A 27,661-nucleotide genomic window follows, 5' to 3' on the forward strand; every position below is an offset into this window, starting at 1 on the left:
TCGTAATGACAAGATGGCGCGACGGTGCCGGGAGTAACAGCTGAGATGCGAGTGGAACATCTGCGCATGCGAAGCACACAGCGAGACGTTCTGTCCTCCGTGCTCGACTGGATCCGTACTCGGCAGTAAACAGCTGGCGACGCGATGCGTCAGAGCAAGATGTCGAACGGGACTGCGCCAAGCTAGTTGCCCCTCTACCTTCTCTCTCTGTGGCACGGTGCAAGAGCTTCGATAAAAGTGGACGTTCTCGGGCAAGCGTTCGGCGCATTCGCGTGTGTAAAATTCGGCAGCTAACGCGATAGGAAAAAAGAAAGGAGTGTCGGGAACGGTGGGTGAACAGAGGACACGGTAATATAAAGGCAGGCAAACGAGAAAATCCACGGCGAAAGTGGAGTTCCTTTGTTCCGTGCTCCGATCTCTGCGCATAGGTTCCCGTGCGAGTGGCGCAGCATTGTTTGTTGTGGTCGGTACGTCACTCTCGGCGTATACACGGCTCGTCGCGATATAAAACCAGATTCTGGCGTCCTGGTTGATCTTGCGTCCGATCATTTTTTTCCTAGAAACAATTTCAATTGTACGATCGTCGATCAGTGCCGTGGTCCGTCGCAATCGTGAACAGTGTACCGACGCGATTCGAAGCGAAAGGATCTCGCCTAGCCTTTCGTGTACGCGCGAGTGCTTTGTTTTGACGAGCAGCTGATCCGGGACTGCTCGTTTATCGGCGTTGGCCAATCCTCCATCGTTGCAACGGTGATTTTTCTTTCTTACAAATATTCAATAGTGCTTCGAATACGTTCGACTGGCTTGTTAAAAGAAACGCGTTTAAAGGGATCGTCGAGCCGTGGCAATAGAGGAGGCTCCGTTACATCACGAAAAAGCAAAAGGACGCGATCGACCGATGCTCACGGAAGCAACAGTGCGATCTACGGAACCAGACGAAGCAACGATCACAATCTAAAAGAAACATTTCCTTCGTTCTAACACGAAGGTGCGATTCCACGAGATTCGTTCGAGCATGTCAATTGTTTCTCGTTTCCAAGGGACTCTACACTACCCCCGCTCGTGCCTCGTCCGAAAAATCACTCAGAGAACCGTCCTGTAAAATAACGACCGCTCGTTCAAGCGGATTTTACCTCGCTTGAGACCAAACTCGGCCTTTTCGACCGACGGGGACCGTACAATAGCTTCCCTCTTGAAAGGTTGTGCGGCTGACTCTTACAATTAGTTACCAATGATCTCGTGATACATACTTCTTTCCTCTTGCTTTTTAATTACGCTTTCAACGAATCCTCGAAGAAGTTGAAAGTCTTCTTCGGTACAAACTACACGCACCTGTGCATATATACACACACACACACATATATACACGCTTATTTATCGTCCATTCTCGTTTCTCGGGGCATCAGATTCTCGTTCGCGGTGCTCATTTTTCCTCCGTTTTTGCGCGCTCGACATCCGAAGACGGAAACGTGCAACAAAACTGCTACTGTTGGAGAGTACGCGAGGCTGGCCAAAGCCGGTGATAATTTGCGTGAATCGACGACGAACGACGGTTTCGTGGCCGTGATCGATGCAGCATAAACCCGGGGGGGCCGTACTCGCCAGCTGTGGGAAACCAGGGGTACGGCCCCGATCGAGCTGACTACGGGAGTCAAGCTGACGTGACAGAGGCTGTGTTCTTCTTCTACCGTGGCAAGTACGGGGTGAACTCCACCGGATGCCAGTGGTGTTCCTCGATCGGCCTGGCCGTTTCCCTCTTGTCCACCGACTGGAAGAAGCTTGACCGGCACAAAAATGCTGTACATATTCCACGTGGACACCGGCACCACCATCACCTTCGACATCAAGTTGGCGCTGCAGACGTAAGTCTACCACTCGTTTTTATTTCTTTATCATTATTGTTTACTCTTGCAACAAGGTTATAAATCGATTCGATTCGATATAGTTTCCTGAGAGCTCGTTTGTTTATTTAGCGAACTCTCGGGTGGCGGACCATGGAGAGAGCCCCGATTTTAACCCTTTAACTGCGGGTACTTTTAGCACAGCCGAACGCTCTAATTTTAAATTATATTACCGAAGTGATATTCTATTTTAAAAGATTTTTTTTTATCGTATTTATTTTATTTTCTTTATTTTATTTTCTTTATTTTAAATAACAAAAATTAACATGTTCTTTTATATATCACACCCACGTCTGGATATAATTTTAGTATGCGGTTTATAAACCACACCCGCAATTGAAGGGTTAATTTAACTATGTAAGCTGGCTTTTCGATTGACCCAGACTAATTCTGTAGATGTAGAAAGGAAACGTTCCATAGATTATCATTTATATTTAAGAGGCATAAGAGACTACCCCGATAGGTATTCGTCTCGCATAATCGATCGCCGTGCACTTTCGCCTTTTGCTTCTTTATTTTATCCCCGTTTCCCTCGCGAGTCACTCGAAATCAACGGCTGTAATTACTGCAACTCGGTACTTGCTCGTTTTTATTTTTCGTTAGAACCTAAACCAATTTTAGCAGACGATTGCGCCGCTGAACAAAAACGATGGTACCCCCTCGTGTTTGGCCTGATAAACCTTCAACGAGGCTCCGTTTCAAATGTAGGACAACTTCGAATGTACGTCACGCGTATCGCACATTACGTTACGGAGATTTAATTATCCGAGCCTTCTTGTTCCCTGCTTAACTCTTCCACTGTGAACCGCTATCATGGGAAAAGTAAAAAAAAAAATATATATATTTACGTTAGAAGGTGCACTCTCGAATAAACACTTCCGAGTGGTTAATTGATTTGAAACTCGATGAAAATTAATTAATCGAATCTCTCAGCTTTGGTAATTAGTATATTTTTTAAATACACCTTGCTAATAATCTACTTAATTAAAGCTTCGATACGAGTGACAGTGAAAACATTCGCGAGATTTTCCTTGCTTCGTGGTACACACGAAATAACCCACCCGGCTGTTTGCTTCAGGCGTTCGTAGCTTCGGTTAAGGGTCTGCCTTAGATTCGAGTGAGAAAAACTTTTTAGACACGTTTGACACACTTCAACGAGTGCTTTTTCGTTCACAACTAATCCAACTCCGTACGTTTCCTAGTTTCCCCTCTGTCCGCATTATTTCTGACGTGATATAAAGGCCCGCTCGATATTACGCCCAGATTAGACTCCCTCGTTAAACTCGTACCGATAGTTATCGGGACCAACTCTAACTCGCTACGAAACTTACTTCCTTTCGCGTACGGACGACAAATGCATTCATTTTATTTCTTTTTTTCAGCGAAAATCGATTGGCATTTAAAGTTGAAACGCTGTGTAAACGCAATGCGAATTTGAATGGAAAAAGAAAAGCCAGCTTGAGCAAGAGTAGTATTGAAAGTGTAGGTCCTTGAGTTCTCGTACAGATAGTTCTTTAACCCTTTCACTTGAACGTTTCTGATAGCCGTAATTCTATTATTATCAGTATTTTAAGACCTTTCTGTGTCTTGCATCGCGAGTCGATATCTATTCGTCGTATTACACAATAGTTTGGTAAATCATACGCTCGATCGTTTTCCACCGTTTCGCTTGGATCGTTTCCCTCCGTATCGCGCGGATCAATCGGGTATTGTTCATCGATGGTCGTCGTTTGTCATTTAGCAACTGTTCGCGAGTATCGCGAACAACGACACGACGTGGAAGTGTCAAGGCTCAATCGAAGGTGAAGAAATTGCAACACTGTTGACGGACGAACGTGGGCACGCAACGTGCTCCCGCGAGCTTTCCTTCCTCGAACGAGGACAGACGACTGGGAAAGTGATAAATTAATTTTCTTTAACATTTCGTAATCTGTTAGGCTCGAAAAGCTTTGAAATTTTAATAATGAAAATATCGAAACGTTTTTGGACGTGGGGTAATTCGATGACTGCGACTCGTAGCGCGTTTAATTTGAAATAAAAAAAAAAATAAAAAAAAAATGAGTCCAGAGAGAAAAGTGGAGTTGACCAGTTTACGGGCGTTTTCAGGTGAATTGCATCGGGTAAAACGGAGAAATTACATCGTCGATTGCTCCTGTCTCGTTCGCGCGAACCCGTTTCTCTTCGTTCAGATACAAAGAAACAGAACTTTTGTTGCGACCTGATATAACCTGGCCAATGTTGAACGGGAACGGTGTGCGTTAACGGTACAAGAATCGAGGAGGGAAAAGTTTGAACGAAATGAGGTTAACGCGAATTAGGAAAATAAAACTGTATAGGCGTATCAACGAGAATCGAGGAAACGCGGTTTTACGATGCCACGTTAAGTGTATATCCATTATTCGGATTAAAGCACGTTACGCTTCGCGTACCTTTGGATGAGTAAATCGAACCCGGGCATTTTATCTATCTTCTTTGGTGAAAAGAAAGTCAATCGAATCCCGGTCTCTCAAGATCGCCATTCAACTGGATGTACATTCCACTTGGCGATCTTTTATTTACGTGTTATTGCTTCACGCAAAACGAGGACTCTTAGAAATCGAGTTAATCGAGGGAAATTATTTCGATTTTAGATAGTCACAGAGGTGTGTTATATTTTGTGGAGGATTTTTCACGGTCCACAAGGAGAAAATAATATAGAAATTAGACAAATTATTGCGTGATCAACAAACGTTCCAAGTGTCCTAATATCCATCAGTTGATTATTAATTAATTTAATCTTAAGGTTGAATTTGCATTTATTTGCAACACATTGTTACGTGACGTGCTAATGAACGGTTAAAATGCTCTGAATTGCAAATGCATCGATTGTGAATCTCACCATTCGTATGACTATCTGTTCTCACAACATTTTCCAACGGCTTCCTTCCATTTTCCCTGGAAAATTAACCAGTCGACGATTTGACGAGTCGTTCTTTTTTATCGTCTCGCATCATTGAAGCTGGCATAACGCGATTACGTCCGAGGTGTTCTACGAAAGAGCCTCGACCAAGCCCTTCTAAGCATCGGAGGAAGAATTTTACACGATCCCAGAAGGCGTAGAAAAGGCGGCCTCCTCGCGGATACCTTCAATATTTGTGCATTAAGACAGCAGCTGGCGGTCAACGACCCCGTTCGTCGAGGCAATTAACGATGTGTGTCGATCCATGGTGGCGCCTTCGCCTCGTTGCTTTTATTCTCGTGGCCGCGCGTAATTACAAAGCGTGTACCATCGTCAAAGCTCGAAACAACAAACACACCGTCGAGTAATTACCGATTTAGGCCCGATTTACGTACAGACCACTGACTTCCATTGACAAACAAGAAAACAAATTAAATTTTCATCAACTCATTCGGTGTTAAATATTTTTTTAAGATGTTTCATAAAATCCTAAACGCGATACCGATCTCGCAAATAAAGTCTCTTGTTGCCTGTCGTCCCTCGAAGCGACATCGGCGGAGAGCTTCTTTTTCGTAATTAATACGCGATGCTCCTCACGTTGTCCTCGTGTCGGACAAAGAGTTCTCCTTATCCGTTATTTAACCTTGCCGAGGGTGTTGATGACGTCTCGCTCGAACCGTTCCAGTTCCTTTTACGTGCAATTTATGGCCACCGTGTGTCCGCATGAGGACACACTTGAGGACGCATCGGAAGAGAGAGGTGTCCAATGAAATCCGCGTGAACTGCCCTTGCACCGATCGCGATTGCAATTCCCAACTGGCATGCCACTCCTCGTCGTAAATAAAGTCGTAACGCGAACGTTCCAGCCCCGATGCATCGAATTTTCCCGTACAAACTGGTCCAGCGATACTTCTTTCCCGTCTACCGGGAAATCGGGTCGCGATTTTGTGTTTTCCGGCCACCGAAACACGGTGTTCCCTCTTGTTAAATCCTTGTTCAGCTACGTAGAAGACTCACAAGTTTCCCCAATTACTTGCAGACTTTTGTTGGCCGTTCTTAAGAACAGAGCCGACTGATACGGCTACAGATAATCTTGACCTTAATCACGGAATCGTCGACGCTGAAGCTGTATAACTGTTACGGTTTATTGTAGAATTGATCGTCTGCTAGGATCTCTTTTTAAATTGCTCCTTCGAATGGAACGTCTTCCTCTTCACAGACGATTCTTCCATTTAGCGATTAATATTAAGGGATCGTTTCCAATCCTGTGATTCTTAGAACGAAGTTACGTGATTGAAAACTACCATTTTATTTAAATAAAGTTTACGTGTTGTTTTTATCATTATCAGTGAGCCTTGCTCTACCTCGAGTTTGTCACACCTTGAAACTGCGATAAATACTCAATTAGTGGTGATAGAATTAATGCAACTGATTAGTTGCTTCAACTTTAATTTACATAAAACTTTTAGTATGCGTTTCTTTTTATTAATATTTTCTTGTTTTTCTCTTTTTTGTGCAGTGTCGCTCAGCTGAAGGAAGCGATCGAGAGGGAATGCGGTGTGGTAGCGGCTCACCAGGTGCTGCTGATGAGCGGAGGCGAAAGTCTGGAACCAGACGCTCGTGTGTGCTCTTACTCTGCTGGAACCGATACGAATCCGATCTATTTGTTCAGCAAGGCCGCCATTGAGAGCCACCTTCCACCCACGCCAAGCATAGACTACGGTTCCGGTGAGCGACGAACGTTTTCCACCTGTAAATTTCCTTACCTTTTCACGCTCTACTGAACCTCTCTCCATTTCCTGCCACTTAGCATCTCTTACATTTTATTTTATCATCGTCGTCGTCGTCGTCGTCGTCGCCGTCGCGTATCTTCATAAATTTCACTCCTTATCCATATGGATCTTCGATGGAAGATCTTTTTTTTTTCTTCTTCTTCTTTTCATACATCGCGCATGCGAAATTTTACGACCTCCAGCCTCGAGTTTCTGCATATTTTATTTATTTAAACGCTCGATGTATCATCGGACGAACGCGTTACGTGCGTGATTGAACGGGTGTCTCGCGAAGAAACGTTGTCGACGAGATTGCACGTTCTCGGCTTCGTTAACCGAGAATCGTGCCGGAAGGACACGGCTAATAACGATGCTTATCGCCGGCCACTCGGGAGTGCAAAGAGAAGAAAAAAAAAACAGAAGCGAGATGATATCAGCGGAAAGATAGCGATACTCGTGTGACAGTACTAGACTAGAAGGTTGCCTTTGCGCTCGTGGTACCGTAAGCGGACGTAATTTTCACTGTGGATACGAAAATCGGTTTTCTTTTTCTTTCTTACATTTCGTTCGCTCGCAAAACGAAAGGGTTCCCTTGTCTACCTGCTGTCGACCCTCAAAATTTCTTTGTCCAAAACGAGTTTTCCCTGCTGTTTAGATCAAACGATCTTTCTTCTTTTCCTTTTGCTAATAACTTGTTGGCAAGTCCTTTGTTCGCACGATTTTTGCTCGATTGTCTTTCGACGCTCGAACAACGGGTCACGTGTTCAGATACGACTTTGAAATGTGCTAGAAACGATTAATCGTTATCAATATTTACGACGAAATTGTTAAAAAATTTGACATCTAGTCATATGAAATGCTAATTTACAGGAATATTTCGATGTAATCAATATGTTTCTCCTGTCATGATCAAAGTATTTATTTCAAACGTAAACAATTTTGATCAATCATTTCGTACTTAAAGTCTTTGAAAAATTTGGTTATATATCAGGGATTTTGGGAGAAAATTCTTCAAAGGGAATTCGGTACGTTAAAAGTCGGGCGGGTTTGAAGCGACGGGAAATCGATTCGAGCGCAGAGAAGAGAGCTTCTTTCCTATTCGCTCCTTTTATCCTGCACTCGGTTGCATCGAGTTTCACGCGGTAATTCACGTTTCTCGAGGTAACGCGACCACAGGCCACTGGTAACCCGTTGCGATGCACCTCGACCGTTTCCACCGGCTGCCGATGAAGTAACGATCAAGTTCGCTCTTATCGCGTTGCACTTTCGATCTTCCCGGTGAAACAAACCGCTCGATCCGCGATCCGGGGCATTCTCGATTTCCTTCGACGCTTACGCTTTGCATTTACGATACTTCCGGCTGGATCGATCACTCGATAAATCGATATTTCATATTAATGTTGCGTATTTCTTTAACGAAACCGCTTTCTTAGGCGTATCGCGTATGTAAATCGGGAGGAAACGATTTCTTGTTCCTTTTTTTTTTTCTTCGGCCACGGTTCAGATAATCGAACGACGTTGCTAATCTCGTAACGGTTCGTTTCTTATCGAGCTTTTTCTTGTTCTGTCGTGTCGAAAAAGAGACGGTGACGAGCAACGAAGCGCGTCCACTCGTTACTCGAACCATAGACGCAACAAGACTTTGACCCGCCTGAACGAGCCTCGTGACTAACTTTGGCACCGTTCTTTAATCCGACTGATAACGATCTGCTTCTTGGTAGTCAGAGAAGCTTTCAATTGATGCCGATTCGTAGCCGAAACTGGGCCAACTTGGCTGTTGCCTCATTTTCCACGCGAGATTCATCGACGCGTTCTACGTGCAGCTAGAGAAGGAAAGCGACGAAACAAGCTCCGATTATTGATAAGCGTCAGATCGATCTTGCATTATCAGCTTTCGATACAGGTGAAACTGAACCTGTTTATTAGCACGTTTTCACAGCAAAAAGGAGAGAGATTTAATCGACACGTTGCGTAACGTTCTTGGTAGGAAGTTTTGAAACGAAAGATAATTAAAGTGGTGAACGTAATGATCTTTGGTTGCAACGAATAACTGGGTCAGCTTCGTGTGTATGTATTTACGAACAATCTTGATGGACGTACTAATCAAAATTTAATAGGAAAGTTATTAGATTCTTAAAAGACAGTCTTAAGAGGTCGACGGAGGATCCGTACCGTGCGTCGCCGACTATTCTGACGAACGGTGGTATTTAGAATAGAGGATAACGCGTCGACAGATACATATTCAAATTTCCCACCATTTAATTTAGTAGCGCAGTAATTTGGAGTTTATTTTGCATTGAAATATGAGTAGAACATTAATAGTGACAGAAATACGCTACCTGTGTTCGCTAAAATTCGAAACCTGCCAGGTCTTTGGTTACGTCAGATTTATTGTAGGCAGAATGATGTAAGTGTGTGTGAAACAATGATATAATCGCGAGAGAACGTAATACAGAGAAATCATTGCGTTTGACAAATCGTGGAAATAAAGATACCCGCGACGTTCTTCTTTGTTTTTTTTGTTTTGTTTTTTTTCTTTCTGATATCATTTCCCGGTCGAAGCTGGTAGCATTTTCCACGACGATTATTGCGTTTCGATTGAATCCTATTAACCGTGAAAGAACTTCCAGGAATCTTTAAAACGTGCGCTCTTTAATTATTCTCGTACAACTCTCGATTGACAGAGCGAAACCTCGTTACGCAACTCGTAGCCGCCAATTCGCGATCGGTCAGAAAGCCAGATGTAACAATACGTTTCATAAAACTGTACGTTAATTCGATTTAACGACACCGGTTGAAGGTCAATTATCCCTAAAAGTGAAATTAACCTTTTGTACTCTATAAAATGTGTACAACGTTTCGATATGAAAATATTAGTTCAAACTTCCTATGTAGTATATTTACCTTGAAACTTCGTAACGTTTCCTTTTTTGAAAATAAGAATTTCCGGGGAAATTTGCAAAAGAGAAAAGAAATTTAATCGCGGTAAACTAGTTTATAGCCATTTTCTCCAGATTATTACGATATAAAATAATAATAAAAAGTTTAATTGTGTAACGATTTTATACACATTGCTCTTTCACCGATTCATGACAATTTTCTCAGCTGCGAATCGTATTCCGAGAACATGCGAGGTTCCACTTTGTTTATCCTTGACGTTCAATTACGTGGTCGCACCTGTTACATTGGCAAGTAGCAAAAGAGAAGCGTATGCCGACGAATGTAACCGTCGTATAGTTTTGCTGCTTTGCTGACACATCATTCGCGTATCGTATCGTCAGCTGACTGGAAAACGTCACGTAAGTGGCTTCGACTATCGATAGAACGTGAGACGGCCGGGTCATCGAGTAAGTACTTGAACACATGTGGATCGTGACACAACTGGTTGGTCGCACGAGAGACCGCCTCCTTCTTCGGCTTCGTTTCAATTCGAACACGTTTGCTGCACGTGCTGCTCCGCGCTCTTTGTAAATTGCTCTTTTTACTCCTTCCACGTTTTCTTCCGTCCAATTATTTTCCAGTAAATTACTTTCAATATCATTTTTAAAAATCATTTCAGTTAACTAATCTTATACCCCGAGAAAGCATTGCAACAGATGTTCAAACTTGACGGCCGGATCAGTCAGCGTATGCAAAACTGATCCTGTGTAAATACTAATTTTCATGTTCGAGATTGTTTGAGGATCGCGTTATCGCGTGTCGTTGAACTCCTCTGCACAAATAGCACCGTGTAATCTTCCCGAAAGACATTCGTGACTTTGAAATGTCACGATATTCATCTTGTGGACACGAAGTAAACACTTGAAATCCGAAATAAGAAAATCAAGGAATATCAATTTCAGTTTGGTACTTCTTAGTTATTTTTACAAGTTATTATTTCAGCGAGCAATGTCGAGAGGCTTCCCATCGGATTCAATTGGCTCCGAGTTGGTCAGCTGATTCCGCGTCCAGGCACTCGGTGCCTGCGAAATTGGATTTCTTCGTGGAACGTGGGTTCGCTAAGACCCAGCTTTCTTTTCCCATATTTTTCTTTTAGCTTTCTGTCTCTGAATTTGTCAAACACTCGACCCAGTTTCTCTTTCGCTCGCAGATGGTGTTAATTCGCGAACATACTGACAGCTTTTCGTTATAATCCGCGCTATCGATACGTGAGCTCTTCGGATCTTTTCGGAGCAAATATATTTACTTTTTTCGTAAACATTCGGTACGAGAGCATCCTCACGAATGCCGATATTATTTACCGTGTTATTCGCCAGTATCACGTAACGTTTCACGGAACGAGGCTTCGTATCTACTCGTAAAAGTCCCGATAAAAAGAATCGCTCACGAGCCGCGGCATTTTAATAAATCTCGCGGTTCAACGAACCGCCATACGTATTTTCTTATCGGAATTCTCGTTCCTCGCTCGATCGCTGGTGAATAGCAGAAATAACGCGGGTAAGGAGAGCGGGCTATACAAGCTCTTCTCTTCTTCGTATTTCGAATAACATAATAGCCAACGTCGGAAGGATGCTTGATCGGAAAAGTGCATCCAGTGTAATCGGAGCCTAATGGAAGTAGCATTCTTCCGATTTTTCCATTCCCTAAGAGTACATTTGCTCGCGTGGCAGGAGAACGCGTGACGAGGAATGACTGGGCTTTAAATTCAGAGCAGACAAGCTGGCACCGGTAGACTCCGTTCTCCGTCCGCTGCACGTGTTTCGAGCGGATATCCTTGTGTGCGGGCACGTGTAACTGCACCTTATTTTCGTCACTCGTAAAAATCCAAGCGAACCTTTAAGTCGACCGAACTTTTTACTCACGAAATGGGAAATCGTTCGGAAAAACAGGGTACTCATTGGAATTTATTTATAGTTAAGTCGGTCGGAAAATGTTTCCACCGTAATGGTCGGTTATCTCGCGGCAAAGTAGCCTCGATACAGTTTCCCTCGGATTTTCATTTTCGCCGGCCAATTTCGCTCTCGAAATAGCCGCTCTCTTAAATCCGCTAGCTTGAACCGCGAGCTATTCTCGGTGCAATAACAAACACTGGTGAACAGTGCACGCGCAAACAACGCTTCTTCCCGATCCTTCGCAAGGGTAAAAGCGCGTTCTCCATATAATAGCGAATTTAAAAGAAATTGCAGATTTTTAAATGGACATGTTCTTGGTTCTTTCGGTGATCGTCTCGCGTTAATATTAAAGAGGCAGCTTCGTTGAAATATCGATAGGTTGAATGCTTGAAAGTTTACAAGAGGGTGGAGATGGATCGGAGGTATCGGAAAGGTTCTGGGGAGATAAACCTTGGCACTCGAATGTTGGAATTACTTGACCATGACTGAAGTCGTTTCTCGTGGCACGATAAAGAGGGCGGAACGCGTGGAAATCGTAAGTGAAAAACGCTCGTCCGATGATCCGTTTCTCTGATGAAAACTCACGCGATCGCTACCCTCGTTTGAACGGCGCGGAATCGATAGCAACGTGTATCGACTCTGTCGGCCTCGTTTGGTCCTTTTATGTAACCACCGACAGGACGTTGGGAAAACAGAAAGGAAAGTGGAGTGTGTCTGTGTGGGAATATTAGCCGTTTGTTGCTTAACCTTCTTCTCGCGCAATTCTATGGTGATTGAAAGGAAAAACAGCCAGCAGGTCGCTTTGAGAATTTAGAGAACATAGTACATGGTAATCATTTAATAATTAAAAATCATCGAATCGCACAATTTTCTTACGACTTTAAATGATTTCAACTGCGTCTAAACAAAAATTTTGATGTACATTCAACTTCGCTAATAGCGCTGGTAAAGAGAAAGTAAGAAAAATTGGCGCGATTGTTTCAACGATAGCTAGCAGAAGTTTAGCTCGATCGAGGAATTTTCTTGGTTCGCGAAACGAATGGAAAGCGTGGAATATAAATTGTTCGTGCATAGAATTGGCTCGAAGTAGAAGCTTTTTTGATTATGCGACAGACTTTTTCGACTCGCAGGCGCCAGCGCGTGTCATCAGTGAATTCTTGAATCGTTAAAAATTCCAAGCCGAAGAATTTGCACACCGATTCACTTGAATCAATACGTATATTTTCGTCTGACTTTGGCAGTTGCAGAACTGCGCTTTCTTTCTCCGCCGTATCCTTTTGATAAAATATAAAATACGTATATCGTCGATGGCACAGATATTTTCCTTGATTATCTCGACTCGCGTTAGCCGAGTTAACGTTCAGAACGGCTGGGTTTTCCACGACCCTTGGATCTAGCCGCGGTCCACTTCGAGGCGAACTTTCACGGCGTTGATATGCTCGATAAAAAAGCGTACTCGACGAGAGAAGGAGAGAGAGAAGAGGTGTGCCACCGTTAAGAAAGAATATTAATTCCAGCTGAGCGTTTCGCTTGTGCTCGCTGTTTGGTCAAGCACTCGAGTTCACGAGGGCAGGGACGATTAGTTCCTATAAAAATATCTGGATGATAAAGAATGAAAATTAAAATTAAAAAGAAAAATAAATTCTTCGTTCTCCGTAGACAAGCTGAGCGTTCAATATATATACGTAGAAAGAAAGTTTCATTTTCTTATAAATCGTTTGCAGTGTTGGCTAGAGCACTTGCTGGTTTCTTAAGCGATAAACGAAAGCAAATGGCAGAATACAGAGGTGTGAAAGCGTGGAAGGAACGAAGGAAGAGCGCGTAATAAAAGGCCTCCTTCGCGTTGGCACTCGGCATCGAGCCGAACCGATATTCTTTATTTAGCTGTCGATAACCAATCGGCTGGGTTTTATTTAGACACCGATACCATTTCTCCTCGCTTTTCTCCGCACAACGATCCTCATTGTTACAAACAAATCTGTTCTACGACTATCGTCAACGGTCCCGGCCCACCGCCCCTAACGCGATACCTCTGACAATCTTCTTCACGCCACCTTTGTTGCTTACGAACAGAAAAAAAATATGTTTTTGCGAAAATGTCTTGTTCGAGAGACGCTTATCGATCGAACTAGCCGTGTGTTGTTCGATCCAGAAGAAAGGCGTTGCGTGGAGCAGAAGCGAGCGAGGAACACAGGGGTTGGTCAACAGGGTTATCTTCGATCGGGTCAAGATTCGTCAGGGATTAACCCTCGGATCAATTAACCGCACGCGAATTTATCAGGCTCGATATACGTACTCGCGTTTCCATCGAGAAACGATAAACGAGGATGATACAATTTTATTTCTAACCGAGAAAATTTGATTTAGAATCTTGAAACGTTTCAAACGATCAGACTGACAATGAGAATCAGGCCTCGAATCGGACACGAGCCACGTATTCGCACAAACCGTAGAAGTGCATAACCAGGCAAGGTTTTTGCCATTTGCCACGGGTCTCGTGGAACCCGGGGCTTTCTTTCTCGCAACTAGCCAAGGTTCTGGCCTAAGCTCTTGGCACCCCAGTGTGAAACGCAAAACCAATAATATACAAGGTTTCAACGGGGTGGTGGCCTGCATCCGTTGAAATACTCGGAACTCGAATCTCAGCGAAAAACAACGAACGAAACGAAGAACGGGTACTGGTAGATTGACGAATCTTTAGAAATCGACCGACACCCTTGTCCTATCGCTCGGTTCTGCATCGAGGTTCGTGTAGTTTCGACGTTATGCAAGACAAATGTAGCGATCGAGAACCATCAGATCCGAAAAGGAAACCCTCGTGTTACTAGAATAAACCCTCAAGGCTGGGATCCGGTCCAAGTGTTTGATATATCGCGCCTATACGTCATACAGTAGACCTCCGCGTATTCGCCCCTTTTCGTCGATAAACGATCATCGTTTGAAGAATTCATGGAAAAAGCTATGATAGTTATGGACACCATCGAATCAGCCAGTCTGATACGATTTGACGATAAAAAATAAAACTTACCGCGTATTTATTCGATTTTTAAGGCTCCGGAAGAACGTCTATACTCGTTGGGACAAACAATGAAGTTTCATTCCTTATTTAAGAACTAAAAAGGCGATACGTGTCCGAGGGAACGTTTTATAGTTTGTTTTCAATACACGATATTCCCGATGATTACGTTTGTTTGCGACGCCGTTTGATCGAGAAAAACGTGGTAAAAGTCACGAGTTTCGCTGCCTGCCAGCGGAGAACGTCTAATTTATTCCGTTTTAACGATCTGCGTGCTTGAACCATGGGTCATCGAAAAAATAGCGGAGAACAAGATGACTCACAAAGGTGTAGCTTATATGTTGTTGCAATTCAAATATTTTCAATAAAAAAAAAAAGTGCATGCAAATATTTTTCTTTTCTTAAACAGGTTCCAGTACGCCTCGAGTAAATCTATCCGTTGTATACTATGGTGATAGAGTTGCATCTGTCACCTTGGTCCGAACGTGTTAATTTTTTATATGCCTATTTATAAAATTTCAAAAACTTTTATATACTTTTTTACATAGATTGATCGATCGCGTATGAAATCGCGGATCCTATAGAATCGTTCAGTCCCTTCATTCATGCGTAGACGCGGTTCGATCGAAACGTTTGCCAATGGCTTTCGTTGCCCACGAACGGGCAGGGATCATCAGTCGAGGACTGTCTCGAATGAAAGAGCATTCGCAATCGTGTCTCTGGCACGATCAGGGTATCATAACGTGACCCATTAACCCTTTAACCGGTCGCAATGAAACGTGACATTAGAAATGGCGCTCCGTTTAACTGGTTCTATCGAATAGACTAATATCCGATTATCTGGATATCCGCGACTGACTCAATCTACCGCGTCAATTTCACGGATAACGATAAATGAAACGATAAGAGTTGATTTATGTCAGCCGGGTCTTCGAAGAATTTCGATTGAATTTGTTTTAATTATAAACATGCGAACTGACAAGGTATGAAATTGATACTCTAATTGATACGCTTCGATTACATTTCGGGCTACGTGTTTGTTCGAACGTTGTTTACGCGAATACGTAACCGCGTAATTTGACGAAACGACGGCGATAATTTCTTCTTCGATAAAAGGGAAACAGAAAAAAAAAAGAAAAAAGTAATAAAAGCAAAAAAAAGTGTGCGAAATTATACGCGATTTCTGTAATCATTTATTTTAAGGTCGAATGAAGTAATTTAGCACAAAACACGATGTCGCCTGTTCTAATATCGTCGTAAGAACGTTTTGCTTGTTTTAACGAGCAAAGATAACGTAATTCGTGGGTGTACACCGAAGAGCAACGTAGGCTACTTTCGGCTAAGAATAAGCGCAGTGGGAAGAATCTCCCACCGGCTTCCTCTTAATTAATTGTAAGCACAGCCTACGTTGCGGCCGAGTGTACACGGTACGTTTTTAGTTTCAAAGGCGTTGCAATTATTTTGATTCGTTTTCTTCTTTTTTCCTCGAATCTAACGAAGCTTCTGTCGCGTTACGGTAGGTAGGGATACTCGTTCGCAAGGCATAGAAACGTATAATTAGAAAAGGGGAGCATTAGTCCAAGTTAAGATATTCTGGGAATTCAGTGTCGTGCCGTGAAATTCTTGGCCCCCGTTTGCCAGGTTCACCGTGCGCCGGAAGCTTGTGCAACTGCACGATTAAAAAGAGGTCACCGTCGCTATATGCAGTGCACGAAACGCGAGCGAATTTTCATCATCTTCGCTACCGTCCCTCGATTGTGTAATCCGAGGAGTTAAATGTAAATAGAAGAAGCATGAGTAATCTTGTAAAAAAATACATTTCCTTCAAATTCAAAGTGATTGTGATGAACGGTAACAAAATTTTCTCTCTATGATTCTTTTCCCAATTCCACTTCGATTGAAGCTATAATCTGGCCCAGATATCAAAATCACTTTATATTTATAAACCATACCGAGCCTCGATGAATTCAGTTCTGTGAACGTTCGCCGGCCGATGGAAATGAATAAAATTAATATTAATAACGATGTTAATTTAACGTAACGCGGATTCCACAGCGAATGCGTTGAATAATATTCGAAACTGGTCAATTCAGATATGGAAATGGTGTGCTGACTGTTCGAGATCCAACGGCGCCTGTTTCTTCTGCATAAATATAATAACCTGCACAAGCCGAGCACGAGGTTACGTCGTTCGCGTCGCGAATAAATCATCGACACACTTCCGCCTTCTCGCTTCTTTTCCCATTCCTCTCCGTCCCGTCGTTTCGTATTGTCGCGAATGGTGATCGATCGATTCGAGGCCGATTAATGAATCGAACATTGCGTCGTATTATAATGCAAATTAACACCTGACCGAGTTGAAATGGGTCGCGTGAGTTTTCGATGTCGCAAATGCGTCGTCGAGAACCCCCGTCGTTTTTCTGTGACCCGACGGCAGCATCACCGTCGCGCCTTTTCGAAGGTAATTCGAAGGAAAATGAAAACGTGGTTCGAAGCAGGCTCGCATAAAATCGATACATCGTCCGATGGTAGAGTAACGTGTATACCTTAGCCTCGATTTACTCTTCTGCCCTCTCTGCTGTGTGCCTCGCGCTCCCCTTTTTATCGTCAATGACCTCGAGTGGACACTTTTCTTACGGGAATTTCGATCAAACGCCTGGTCAGCCTTTTCGAACCCATTGGACCATGATTTTTACTTGTACGCACATTTTATGTCGTTCGAAGCGACGAGACTTGCGTCGATAACAGCGTCGATCGCCACGTGCAGTGGTGACGGAGCGGTGCGCACGGTAATTCGTCTCTACGCTCTTCGAATCCATTCAGGCTATGACGTAAGGGTGCTGAAATGGTACCAGCCGTGTCCGCGACCTTGAGCTTTCATCGCGTGCCAAGATTACGCTAGCGAAGCTCGTATCGATCAATTATATACCTGCCTCCGAGCCGCGACCGCGCTCGATCGCCACCTTTCCGTCCCCTTCTTATCGATCCGCGATGGTTCCCTTACTTTCCTTTTTCGAATTCGATCAAAACCTCAGAAACACCTATCAGTGATACGCGTAGAAGAAGATTTTCTCAAGGTAGGAGCATCGTTGTCATTACAGATGTCGATCTGCAGTGTCAAATTGACGCATCGTTGGCGATGCCAGCCACCTATCAGACCGTTGTAGCCCGCGTGCAATTGGCTCAGCAATGCTGCGGATTGGCCCGGGAGCAAACGAGGATCTGCGAAAGGCTGGTGCACGATCAACACCTTCAACAACAGGGTTGGGCGGCGGTGGTAGCGAATCTGGAGGACATCACGCAGATGTTCCAGTCGCGGGCCGATCTTCTGCATCAGAGCTTCGCTGTCTACCTTTCGGAGAGGCAGCGGCACATGGAACTGCTTGCAAAGTAAGTCGTTGGTTACGGTTGTTCGAAGCTTAATTAAACGTAAAGGCATTCGTTGAATAATCGATTCACGTTATTATAGCTTCAACGCCGATTTGGGCATGTTAGCAAAGATACCGATCCTACCGGCGTTGCGAGCTCAGGCCGAGGGTCTGCTGAGTCCGGACGAGCAACCTAGTGAATCGGAGAAGGATGCCGAAGGGAAGGAGGAAGTGTTGAGCTTGCTTCGATGGATCTCGGCGAAGGACAATCAGAGCAGCCTCGAACAGGTGGCGGAACAGTGTTCGAGGGGCTTGGAGCAGTTCGACGAGAGGGTGATGGAGGCGTTGAAGGCGGAGGTGAACGCGGCCATAGATAGCGCGAACAAGCAGGATATGAAGGAGATAAAGGGCCTAGGCGAACGGTTGTTCGCCCTCGAACAACTGATGGCTCAGACGAAGAAGCTGGTTCACGAACAAGGAGAGCTTGCCCAGGGCTTTCTTCAGAATCAAAGTCGCGCGAACAACTTGGGCGATGCTAGCGTTCTACCTGACCTCTGCACCTCGCATAGACGCCAGTTAGTCGTGATGCTGCAGAATCACAACCAGCTGCGCGACATACGACGCAGGTGCACCAAGGCTAAGGAAGAGCTATCGGTGAACATCTACCATCGGCTCAAGTGGATCATGTACGTGGAGAACAAGATGATGGAGGTGGACAGCAAGCTGGTGATATACCACGAGAGCTTGAAACGTTTGAGACGTCATCTGGAGGTGCTGCAACAAATCCATCTAGCGCCTCAGATGTACATGAATGCGGTGGCCGAGGTGGTTCGAAGGCGTACCTTCTCCCAGGCGTTCCTCGTATGGGCCAGCAATCTTGCTTGCCAGCTGCTGACCGTCCACAGCGAGGAACTTGCTCGCAGGAGGGAGTTTCAGAGTAAATTCGGGGGACATTTCTTGAATACTCTGTTCCCCGGCCTCGAGGACACTCCGCCACCTTTCGCCACGCAAGCGCCGTCTGTCTTTGATAGCGGCTTGCCTAAGGTATAGTTGTTCATTGCATCTTTCCTTTCCAGACGCTTTACAAACGGATTCTTCAAGGAATATATTCTATCGTGTGTTACAGTTGACGGTGAACGACATGGAATCTCTGAGATCACAGCTACCCGATTTGGCACTCGCCGTCTCGTCGCCAGACTTGAACAGCATCACGCAGTTTTTCTTGTCCAGGAGCCTTACCGAGGCCAGCACAGATGGTAACAAAGATAAGGATAGCACTTCTATGCGCGTAGACGTGACCAGCAAGGAACGAACGAGAGCACCGACATTGTCCGACAGGTAGCGAATAATCGCAGCGAACGATCGGAATTTCTTTCTCATCGTTCGTTTATCGATTAACCGAACCAACGCGTGTCGTTTCAGGGGTGATTTCGAATCGGAGACGGACACGGAGGAGTTCGAGAAGATCGGCCAGGGCGCCACGGACTCTAAGCCGGAATCGTTCGATGGCGCGAAACAAATGCGTCAGAAACAATTGGAGGTTGGTGCCTCGCGAAGCGTGTCCCCAGCTTCCTCGACCTCAACTAACGTGTCCCCGCTTAATTCGAAAGTCGTCGATCCGACGAGCCGGTCATCCTCCTCGAGCGAACCTGGATCCTCCTTCCATTTCCCCAGTATGTCCGTAAGCGAGCGTCCAGCTCAGCTGAGTCCACTCGCCGAATGCGTCGAGAACGGCGAGTCGAGCTGTTTGCTTCATCGCGCCAACAATTGTCTTCCCAAGTATCGCGACTCCGGTCCTATCAACACCGAGGAATCCAACTCCCTAAGTCCGAATCCTCCTTCCTCGACGCGGTCCGTGTTGTGCGACGGCCAGCAGCAACAGCAGCAACAGCAACAACGCCATCAGCTATCGGGCAGTGGCGGTAGCAGCCCATCCGTCGGAGTAGGCGCTACCGACTTCATGGCCACTGAATTTTACATGGACGAATCTCTGCCGAGCAGTCTCAGCGAGCATCCCAACGACGGCCAGCATCAGGCCATCGTTTCCCTTCTCCAGGTACTGGACGACTTACAGCTCGCTAACAGACCTTGTAGTCGTAGCCGTAAACGTTCCACTACCGACCATCTTCTACCTGTCCTCTTTCGATGGTACATTGTACGCTTGAAACAAATCCAACTGATACCCCTTTCACCTTCCAGTCGATTCGTCACTTACCAAAATTTCTCTCTTCACCCAGCATCATTTCTTTCTGTGGTTTCTAGGTACTTTCGTTGTCGTTGTCCCTTTGTATTCGCTATTAGCGCTGACCTCTGTGCAAGTAATTATCGAAACACGCGGGTATGTATCAGTGTTTGCCTGCCCTTTGTCTCTTGAATTCGTTGAACTCGTTGCACCTGTTCTCTGTCTTTTGTCTCTTCTAGCAATAGTGCTTGCGAGTGTCCGTTTAGTTGTGAACGCATCTATCCCGCGTTTCTTCTCTCGTTTGCGAATGCCTGTGTTTTCGTTTTTGTTTACAGGATAGCTGCCGTCGCACTCGATACTCCCCGACCTCCTTAGACCCGTGTTACATTTCCCTGAGATACTGACATCGCGAGAGTTCGCTTTTCAGAACAGACCGACGCCCGACTGAGACAATGTTTTCGCTACAATCATCGTCGCACACGACATCTTTGGGAGTCTCTTTTTTGAATCACACTTTATCCCTATCCCAGTTCTTAACCGACAGATCAGTTGTTCCTTCAGTTTACCGGTTTATTCGCGAACGTTTCTTTCCTCCGAAGCTGTGTCTGAGAAGTGTAACGTTTCAGGAGAATCTTGGCAACACGCGCGAGGAGGTGGAAAGGCTCCGCTCGATCCTGAAGACGATGAAAGCGGTGGTGTGCGAGACGTTGACCTCGGTTCGTCAGGAGTTGTCGATTCTGAGAGATCGAAGCGACGAGGAGAAGGCTGGCTTCTTCAAGATGATCGAACGAGTTCGCGAGGCTCTGTCCCTGTACTCGCGCGAGTGCGATCGTCGTCTCCGAGAGCGCGAACAGGAACTGACCGTCGATCACGAGCTCGAGTTGGCCGACGTGAAGAAGCTGATCGAGAACCGGGAGGAGGAGATATGCAGCTTGAAACGCAATCTTTTGGAGAAAGAAACGGAGCTGGCTGAACACGAGCGTCTGGTCGCGACGATGCGGCAGAAACTGGAGACGGAGCAAACGGAGATGAGAAATCTGCAAACGCGTCTGCATCGTCAACTCGAGGAGGCGTTGGAACAGGCTCGAGCGGAAAAGGAAGCCGCGGTGAAGGAGGCGAACGAGGAGCGATTTTTGGAGATCGCCACCCTCACGAATTCCGTCGCGCAGTGTCAGAAGCGAATCCAAGAGTTGGAGGAGAGTTTGGCTACGGCACGCAACGATCAGCAGAGAATGGTGAAGGAGGCGACCGATAAGCTACAGCTCGAGTGCAAAACCGAGCTGGAGAACATCAGAAGCCGTTTCAAGCTGATGGCTGCGTCCACGATGGAGAGGAGTCCGAGCGACAGCAGCCTCGAGAAGATCGAGGTAAGAAATTTCGTCGCTGTATCGTCTTTATCGTCGCTATAGCTATCTATAAAAAAAATTTCAAACCATGTTGTTGCTTTCCAGAGACCAGACGTGATCGAGTTCGCCAACCACATACTGGCCCAGGCGAAGGAGGACATGAAGTTGGAGAAATCGGTAGCTATACGTACAGCGATCGAGAAAGAACGAGCGGACTGCGTGATGAAGTTGGATCACGAGCTGCGAGTGGCCAGGCAAATGGTCGAGGAGAAGGATAAAGAGGTGGAGATGTACCGGATGATAGAAATCGCGCTTTCCGAGGAATGTAAACGTTACAAGAGCACCATCAGACGATTGACCGAGTCGGAGAACTTCAAGAACATACCGGTCGAGGCTGGATTGCACAAGGAGCACGGCGAGGAACGGCTGGAGATGAGCCAGAGCAATCTTGAGGAGGTGGCGAAAAGCGTGGAAACGGATAAGGACGAGGTAGAGGTGTCGGAATCGAAGAAGGTGCGTTTGGAAGCAACCGACGACGCGAGTTATCTGTCCAGGAGGCTAGAGTTGCTCGAGAACGACAACAAGAGGTTGAACGCGGAGTTGCAATCGCTTCGCGAGAGCAAAGAGTCGGCTGAGACGAAGATAGAATCTTTGGAAGCGGACAAGGTTCGTTTGGAACTGGAACTTGTGAAAGAACGATCGAGGAGAAGCTTCGCAGCTGATCCTTCGGAAAGTCGCGAGAAGGAGATGAACGCCTCGGTGGCCATGGTTTCCGAATCAGGCTCGAGTCAGGACGCTACCAACAGTCCATTGCCGATTCGCGGATTCACCTGCACCACCTGTTTGTACTCGTTCTCGCATATACAGAAGAAGATCGAGCAAACCGCGGCGAGACTGGAGAAAGAGGGTCGCATCACCGTGACCACCTGCAATCCCGGGGATGTCGTATTAGTTTGTTGGAATCCGGCTCACGGAAAGTACACGTTGTATCAGGAATCATCGATGCTTTATTTCCTCAATTCGGACTGCATGAGTACATTGAAGCTGGGATTGCATCAGGACGGGACCCCGAAGAAGATACAGACCATCGCCGAGGTGATCGATAAGCAATTCTGTCAAACCAGAAAGGTGAGATTTCCTTTTTTTTTTTTTTCTTTGTTTATCTTAGGTAATCTATTGATTACTGATCATGAAATTTCTCACGTTTCAGTCGGAAAATCGGTATCGCGTGCCACGCGGCACCAAGTTCTATCGGGTGCGCGTGAAACCGGTGGACGAGAGCGACGCTCTGTTGGAGAGCGAAGAATTACGCTTGCCTGATTAGAAGCCACGGGAGCATGGATCTGCATAAGCGAGTAAAACGAAACATCCGTAATCTTGCAACGTGACATACATATTTAGGATGCAGATCCTTGGCTTACGCGTTCGCGAACATCCGGTAATCCTTCGATCAAGGCCAAAACCTGCCAGAGCCTGTAGACGCATCCTTGACGAACGTTCAGAGAAGGAGTTACGGATGCTGCCCAGTTTTGGGTGCCAGCAAACACGATAAGAAAGGATGCGGCTGGCGTTTCATTGTGATATAAGTAATTTTTAAACGAGCGAAACATAATTGCCGAATGCTGTGGTTAGCTGTGAAGCCCGAACGACGTTTGTATTCCTTTTCTCCCCCTTTTTTTTTTTCTTTTCACACACACACACGAGATTGAAAGAGAGATAGAGAGTGAAAGAACGAGAATGAGAGAGATATAGAGCGAATGAAAGCGAAAGGATGAACAATCGCGAGTATATTATTAATAATTAACGTCACGGACGATCTTCTTCTTGTAATTTCACAAACGCAAGTGTTAGTCTCTTCTTTTTTCACTTTGATTTCGAACATCAAGACGCGTAGCTTCCTCGTTCGAATTAATTACTATATTAATACTATTTGTCTTTGCACCGTGTAAGAAAACAACGAACGAGGAAGAGAAGACAAACAAATTTTCGTAGTACGGTAAGTTTTACAGAGAAACAAAAGCAAAATGATTAAAAAAGAAAATTTAAAAAAAAAAAAAAAGAAAGAATACAGAAGCAGAAGGAGGTAACGAAATTTACGGAAAATTGCTTTGTATATGCAGACAAATATATATGTATATTATATACATGTGATATATAATATAATACCATGTACATCGTTATACGAAGCGTGCAATATTCGCGTTCGAGAAGAAAAAAAAAGAACAAAACGGAAGAGTATCACGCGTGTGCGTACACGCGTATTAGGTCCTAAGGTGATGCTAAGATTTTGTAAAACGAAATTATCTAATTAACCACGTGTTGTGCAATTCTCGAGACACATCTTTTAACGCACGTTACGAAGTTCGCTTAATTTTTTAAATGAACACAAAAAAGAAAGCATAAATACAAGGTAGAGGAAAAATCGTATAAAATCGTTTCCTCCTATCGACCATATTTTCATTCTTTTTTTTTTTTTTCTTCTGACAATTTCGTTTCGGGTGCCTCTATTATTGACGCGCGGTTTTCGCCGATCTCGCATCGAGAGGAGACCGCGTGGCACTCGTAAAAATTTACTTCGATGCGTAACGACGAAAGATTAGGCCCCGTCGATGAACCCGGTGCGAGGCAAACTCTTCGTAGGATGAATTTTATAAATAATACGTGTGCGCGCTTAGATTAACGCGTACACCCACCTAGACCCACGTACACATATACTTATATATATATATATATATATATATACACATACACACACAGAAATATGTTCTTTTGTACTGTCCTTAGCGAAAGAGACACACAGACGGATATGTAGCTTCCTCGCAAAAGAGATCCTTCGATTTATCTATCTATCACTGTTATCGTTTATCCCGCGACAGTTAAGCACACTCATAGTATCGTACAATAGCTGTGATCGTTAGACTCGACGTTTTCACTTCTACTTAGCGGTTAGATTAATCTTAATTGGCGCGATTCGGCCACGTTTTCCGTGTTAGCCCTAATTTTCTTTTTTGTCGCATGGAAGAACGCGAAAAGCGTGGCTGAATCGGCCGGCTCGATCGCTCGTCTCCCCTCTGATTTTCGAGTTCGAGCGACAAGCAAGACGAGGACGAAAAGATAGATTCGTTCGTTCGATAGGTTGTAGTACGAGGTTCGTCGAAAGAACGATACGCAAATCTCATTGACGTAGATCGTGCAGGAAAAGCGATTTCCTCTTTATTCTGCGAATCGAAACACGCACTTTACCGCATGGATCTAACACGAATTCTGTTCATAGCTACGTTTACCCTTTCAGAATCCGTGTCGTTCGTTCAAAAAGACATCGTGCACGGGGAACAGATTCGAATTACAGATTTACCAAGCGTGCTTGGAAGATTTTCATTATTTATCTTTTAACATTGTCGCAACTTTCAGACAGAAGCGACAGAAGCCGCGATATCGCGTGAACGGATATTTAGCTTCGACGATCGAGCACGCGGTATCGAGTGTCGAACAATTAATTTATGACAGAGAGTTTGAATGATGAACGTTTGAAACTGGGTCCAAAAATTCCATCATGGTACTTAATCGTAATTTCACTTTTAACAATTGTGCTTGTTCCCTCTGTGCACGCTTATCCACGGTTCCTATTAGTCCAATTCACGGTTTTGATAACCAAACACAATATCATCTTGAGGTTTTTACAATTCGAATCGTCGATACTCGATGATCGTCGGACGAGCATTTAGCTGCAACGTCGATAGACGGTCACTCGACGCGGCAGCTTATGTTCTAACACGGTCTCGAGAGCTTTTCAATTGGACAAATTCAAGGATCGATCTTTTCGTCACGTTCGATACGTTTCTGAACGCGTTGCGAAGCGATTTCAATTGGAACTATGTAGATTTTAGCTATTTTAGTGTTGAGCAAAACGAATGCACGAAGAAATATGAATCGTGCAAAGGTACATCGTTAATGAATCAATGGACAATCGTCTATCTCAAAGATTAATGTAAGAACATTTTGATGTACCAAGAGAAAATAAGCAAAAAAAATGAGCTGAACACTCAAAGGTGCGAAAGAAATCAAATTAACGAGAAAACTTTCTAATGGTCGCAAGAAGCTTTGCAGAACACGCGTGCTCTTTTTTCTATTTTTTTTAATTCAATTTCGTGATCGCAAGGTTTCTTCGATTGTTCTATAATTTTTCATTTGAAATTTTCGTAATTCATTCGAAACGTATGAAAAGACGAAGATCAATCGTGCAACGTAGTCTCCAATTCCGCCCAGATGAACCTTCTTCCGGTTCGACTTTCAAGTATCTCAGAAAAAAAGTAGAAGTCTCCTCTTTTCCCTTCTTCGAAAAGCTCCGTTGGACCGCAGTTGGTTGCAAGCAGAAATCAAAACCGACGAGATTCCTTCATTTTCTTTCGAACTACGCGAGACCCCAGCTTTTAGACGAGTTTCTAATAAAACAATAAAAAAAAAGACTTACTATTAAATCTTCTAAACGAATGCTCCGCAAGCTGGTTCCGTTGGTCTCGTGTAAGTTTCGTCGATCCGTCGGCCAATTCACGAATTCCTAATCGTTCGCCCTGGTTTAGACACGCGGTGTACAGTCTCGTGCAAAGATGGCTCTCTGAGACGGCGATCTATGCACGAAGATGTACACGGATTCAGATATCAAAGCTACGTGCCTGGAACGTGTTTTTAGCTGTGTTACTTAGATCCTAAACGATCGCCTCTAAAATCGAAGGGGAAAGTTCGATCGAAATGTTATGATTCCTTTGATAAGAGATTATACACGGACGATCGTAAAGAAGGTTTTCTTCTCTTGGAAGAAGATGAAACACGCGTCGGAAGATCGCGAACGAAGAGAAGAAAGAGAGGAACGTGAAAGAGGGAAAGAAATTTTGTAAAGACGGGCGAAGAGAAGAAAGAGAATGTGTGTGTGCGTGTGGAGGATAGAGCCGCGTTTTTATTTTTCTAGCGATTCTCTGACGTACACGTTTATCCCTCACCCTCTATCCTTCCACTACTTCGTTCCCATTTTTTACTTAGACGCCTAAAGAGACAAAAGAAAAAAAAAAACGTGTTATGTAAAACGTAGCGTAACGATATAGAGTTTGTTTTACGTGTGACGTGTATAGGACAAATGTAATTCGATATTATAGAATATTCTTTTTTTTACCGACCAAAATTTATACGCTTAGAGAGGTTTATACACACTTGCGCGAAAAGGGTGGTAATGGTAATTCACGTACAAAAGAAAAGGAAAATATACGCGACCGAGAAGAAACGATGAGAGAAAATTTTGGCGATATCGTGTGACGTATCTTTTAGGTTTGCTTTCTTTTTTAATTTTCCTTTCATTCTTTTTCTTTTTTTTTTATATCAGCAACACCGCCAATGTATTTGTTCTTTCTTTCTTCAAGTAGTCGGAGTAAATATCGAAAGAGAGGCATTTCATTTTTCACCAGAATGTTTAAACGATTTCGTCGAACGTTCGCTGACCGATCGATTCTCTTTATAGAACAATTAGATCTCGAGATATACCCACTTGGAGGACACTTTCAAACGAATCTTTCCCGGGGAATAAGAGCGCAATCTTAGCGGTTCACTTTGCTCTGGATTTATATAAGCGGATCCGCGAACGTGCGTCTCGCGATCACGTCTTTCTTCTTAACCCGTCGACGATGATCTTAGTTAGGATACGCTTATACAAGGAATCATTCTAGAGACCGCTCACGCACTCTTTTCTCTTCGATATTAGCTTTCGATCACTGTCGGGGGTTAACGAAACGAACGCCCAGAGACCGTTTGATTGATCGTTCGACGAGCACACACGCGTGCGGATTCCCAGTCGATTTCGTTACTCGTGTCAGCCTTGAGTTTGTCGTCTGAGGAACAAACGAGACAAAATAAACTAAAGCAAAGGAGAAAATAACAAAACGAGAAAAAGAAGAAACGATTATCGCGCATGTAATCCGAGAAAGTGTAACGCAAATAGGTATATATGATTATATTACATAAACATACATACAGTTGTGATCGTGAGAGTATCTGTTACGAATAAATAAATTACGACTAAACCAGGTAAATTTTTTCAAAACTACTTCGACTCGAATGCTTTCAATCCCCTTTTTCTTATTATTCAAGCAGCATTTATTTAATAAACGTTTATTCATTGGTTTCTTTTTTTTTTTTTATTTAGTTAACAACGAAGGATGAAAGGGCGAAAGAATATTGCACGATGGTGTCGCGTTCGAGGTGCAACTATCGTATATTTGATATTTATAATACAAATGAAGAGACGGTCGAGAGGATGAC

The 27,661-nt window shown here is 44.3% G+C and overlaps 1 protein-coding gene across 2 annotated transcripts; it reads left to right on the forward strand.

The window, feature by feature from the left end:
- The first annotated feature begins 130 nt into the window (after positions 1 to 130).
- Positions 131 to 23,428, forward strand: Atg17 (autophagy-related 17). Of its 2 annotated transcripts, none has more exons than XM_034320610.2 (9): positions 131 to 1,862; positions 6,359 to 6,567; positions 17,561 to 17,849; positions 17,929 to 18,871; positions 18,954 to 19,165; positions 19,250 to 19,883; positions 20,636 to 21,376; positions 21,461 to 22,483; positions 22,566 to 23,428. In XM_034320610.2, exons 1-9 carry the CDS (start codon positions 1,795 to 1,797, stop codon positions 22,677 to 22,679), a joined length of 4,233 nt encoding a protein of 1,410 aa, XP_034176501.1. In that variant the 5' UTR covers positions 131 to 1,794; the 3' UTR covers positions 22,680 to 23,428. The 2 variants fall into 2 exon arrangements, with proteins under 2 accessions (XP_034176501.1, XP_034176502.1); XM_034320611.2 differs by having other exon boundaries at positions 134 to 1,862; positions 19,250 to 19,367.
- The last annotated feature ends 4,233 nt before the right edge of the window (positions 23,429 to 27,661 follow it).

This window comes from Osmia lignaria, chromosome 13, assembly GCF_051020975.1.
Source record: "Osmia lignaria lignaria isolate PbOS001 chromosome 13, iyOsmLign1, whole genome shotgun sequence".
Classification (NCBI taxonomy): Eukaryota; Metazoa; Arthropoda; class Insecta; order Hymenoptera; family Megachilidae; genus Osmia; species Osmia lignaria.

Coding starts and splice junctions, on each gene's coding strand:
- Atg17 (XM_034320610.2), top strand. CDS start 1,795: ATGCTGTACATATTCCACGTGGACACCGGCACCACCATCACCTTCGAC. Junction 17,850..17,928: donor CACATGGAACTGCTTGCAAA/GTAAGTCGTTGG, acceptor ACGTTATTATAG/CTTCAACGCCGATTTGGGCA. Junction 19,166..19,249: donor GCACCGACATTGTCCGACAG/GTAGCGAATAAT, acceptor GTGTCGTTTCAG/GGGTGATTTCGAATCGGAGA.